Here is a 2,388-nt window from a genome sequence, read left to right as displayed (position 1 = left end):
AGCTCATATAATTTGTATTCAACAGTAGAGTTTTCCTTTATCTCTTGTGAGAAGAGAGTGAACATTATAAAAATTGAAGTACCGTCGACCGGGGTGACTTTGTCCCACCTCACGAAAAAATATGGAATCAGTTTATCTCCAATTTCTGTTATCCGAAATCGATGTTCAACATTGATAGCCATAGCCCTGATCATTATCAAGGTTCTACAATCGATATCTTGTCGAATATCGATATATAAGTTGAATTAACAACATAAAACCAAACTGCTTGCTTCATCTTGTGATTTCATTGTAAGAAAACTTCGTGTTAAAAAACTTATTTCTAAAAGACTTATGATATCGGTGAGTACATATTATTTTGGCCTTTTTATTATATTTCAATTGGTATACCTATAATATCCATAGTTAAACTGGTTAGAGTTCTGTTACTAGCTAAATACAACGATGTCACTTTTAGGCTAAACTTGGAGTGACTTTGTACCAGTATAAAAATTGTGATATTATGGAGGATATAATGCAGATACAATTCAAAATATGTAAATAACATACATTCTACCTAATAAAACAAAATATTCACCTTTCTTGAGATTAATACGATCTTAATATTTATTTTTAGCTAATTCTGCAGCTGGAGCCAACATGCCATGACTCTAAAAAAGATCTCTAGGCAGCAGAAACTGAAATATTTTTCAAAGAATAATGTGTGTTTTTTTTAAGTGGATCTCATTTTTGTTTTCAATGTTATTATTCATTTTAAAGGCTATCAGTTGGTTTCACTTTGTCTAACTCTTGAAAATAGACTTTTTCCATATATTTTTAAAAGTGAGAGAAAGTCACCCCAACCGCAGGTTGACACTGTCTCTTAATTTCAAAAAAATATCTTTGTTAAAGTGGAAAAAATATGTAGGTTTTAAAAAGAAGAAATATTACTTAAACATTGCAGAATACAATAGAAAATATTGCAAGAGATTTGTTGCAACTCAAATATTGATTAAAATCTCAATTCCCCAAAATTGGGACAGTCACTACAGTTTACCAGTATCTCATTATATTCAAGAATAGATAAACATCAGTTTATTCTAATCAAGTATACACTCATTATTATTGAACTAGGTAGCCTACTTCAGTTACATACAAATTTTATGACTGACATACTCACAGAATAACTTTCTATTCTGAACTGTAACTTACATTTGAGTTCCAGGAGTTTTGTTGTTGTTGTTGTTGTTGTAGCAACTCAGGACCCCGCCGTATCACTCTTCCACCGTCTCAAGGACCAGGAAGTGGGCCACCCCGCAAGGGTTGGTCCAGAGGCTGGCAGTTGTTAAATTTGTCGATTCCGGCTCTAATAAGCATAATGTCCTGAGCAGTGACGCCGGGATGCACCGCTCCATGACCCAAAAAACGGGTTCTGAGTGGTCCATAGGGTTCCTGTGGTTGAAGTGGTTTGGAGGCCCTTGGTCGCTGGAGTCCAGCGAGTGGTCCCGGAGCGTAGACCCATCCTCCGTGGGGACCCCTGGAGTTTTTCGGGCTTCTCGGTGATGGTATACGACCAGGTTCTTAACATTTACTGAAAAAAATTAAACACTTGTTGGAAAACAACCAAAAAGTAATGCTAAAAGCTAAAATCAATCAATTGAAATAATTTTTAGTTGAAGAAAAAATGGTGTAGGGCCTACTCACATCATTATTCTATATTCATAAAATTGTGTTCATATATCTCATCATCATCATCATCATCATCATCATCATCATTATGTGAACATAAATCTCTAAACATTACATGCAGACTTTGGTAACTTACAGGTCTATTTTTGTTGGAAGAGAGAAAGTATCTACATATGAGCCATTCAATACACATGAGGAGATTTTCAAAGAAGATAAGAGAATGCCCTTGATCCTTTTCCTTTATTGGAAGAGTGAAAACTTTCAAATCAGATAAATTCTTATTAATAAAATATAATAAACCTGCAGTTACAAATATTGTGAATATTCCCAAACACTCATTCTAGTTGTTTTGGTAATTTATGTAATATTTCAGATAAAAGAAAAAAACAGATAAGTAATAATGTTCACAGCGGGAACCTAAGGATGTTTATAGCAATAATATATTATAAAAAAACGAAAAAAAAAATAATATGAATAATAATGACTTTCATAGTTTAGATGAATATTAAAGAGCCCAAAGACTGAGCTCAGTGGTCATAGGGCTATTGAATTTGATGTGATGCTGCGTCTAGTAAGACAGTAAAAATATTGCTAGTGTCCTCCAGGTGCTTCAGGTAGTTTGGTATATTCCTACACAGAATATGGCAGAGGTAGTGACTATACGGTATTTATCGTAGAACAGAATTTTAACAGAAAAAACTCTCTGTATAATACCAAGGT

The 2,388-nt window shown here is 33.8% G+C and overlaps 1 protein-coding gene across 2 annotated transcripts; it reads left to right on the top strand.

Moving 5' to 3' along the window:
* Positions 1–258: 258 nt before the first annotated feature.
* Positions 259–2,042, top strand: LOC120351196. Of its 2 annotated transcripts, XM_039427533.1 has the most exons (3): positions 259–342; positions 1,234–1,556; positions 1,807–2,042. In XM_039427533.1, exons 1-2 carry the CDS (start codon positions 334–336, stop codon positions 1,540–1,542), a joined length of 318 nt encoding a protein of 105 aa, XP_039283467.1. In that variant the 5' UTR covers positions 259–333; the 3' UTR covers positions 1,543–1,556; positions 1,807–2,042. The 2 variants fall into 2 exon arrangements, with proteins under 2 accessions (XP_039283467.1, XP_039283466.1); XM_039427532.1 differs by lacking the exon at positions 1,807–2,042 and having other exon boundaries at positions 1,234–1,724.
* The last annotated feature ends 346 nt before the right edge of the window (positions 2,043–2,388 follow it).

The sequence above is a fragment of the Nilaparvata lugens genome, chromosome 4 (assembly GCF_014356525.2).
Source record: "Nilaparvata lugens isolate BPH chromosome 4, ASM1435652v1, whole genome shotgun sequence".
Classification (NCBI taxonomy): Eukaryota; Metazoa; Arthropoda; class Insecta; order Hemiptera; family Delphacidae; genus Nilaparvata; species Nilaparvata lugens.
This window is presented reverse-complemented; position numbering and strand designations above follow the sequence as displayed.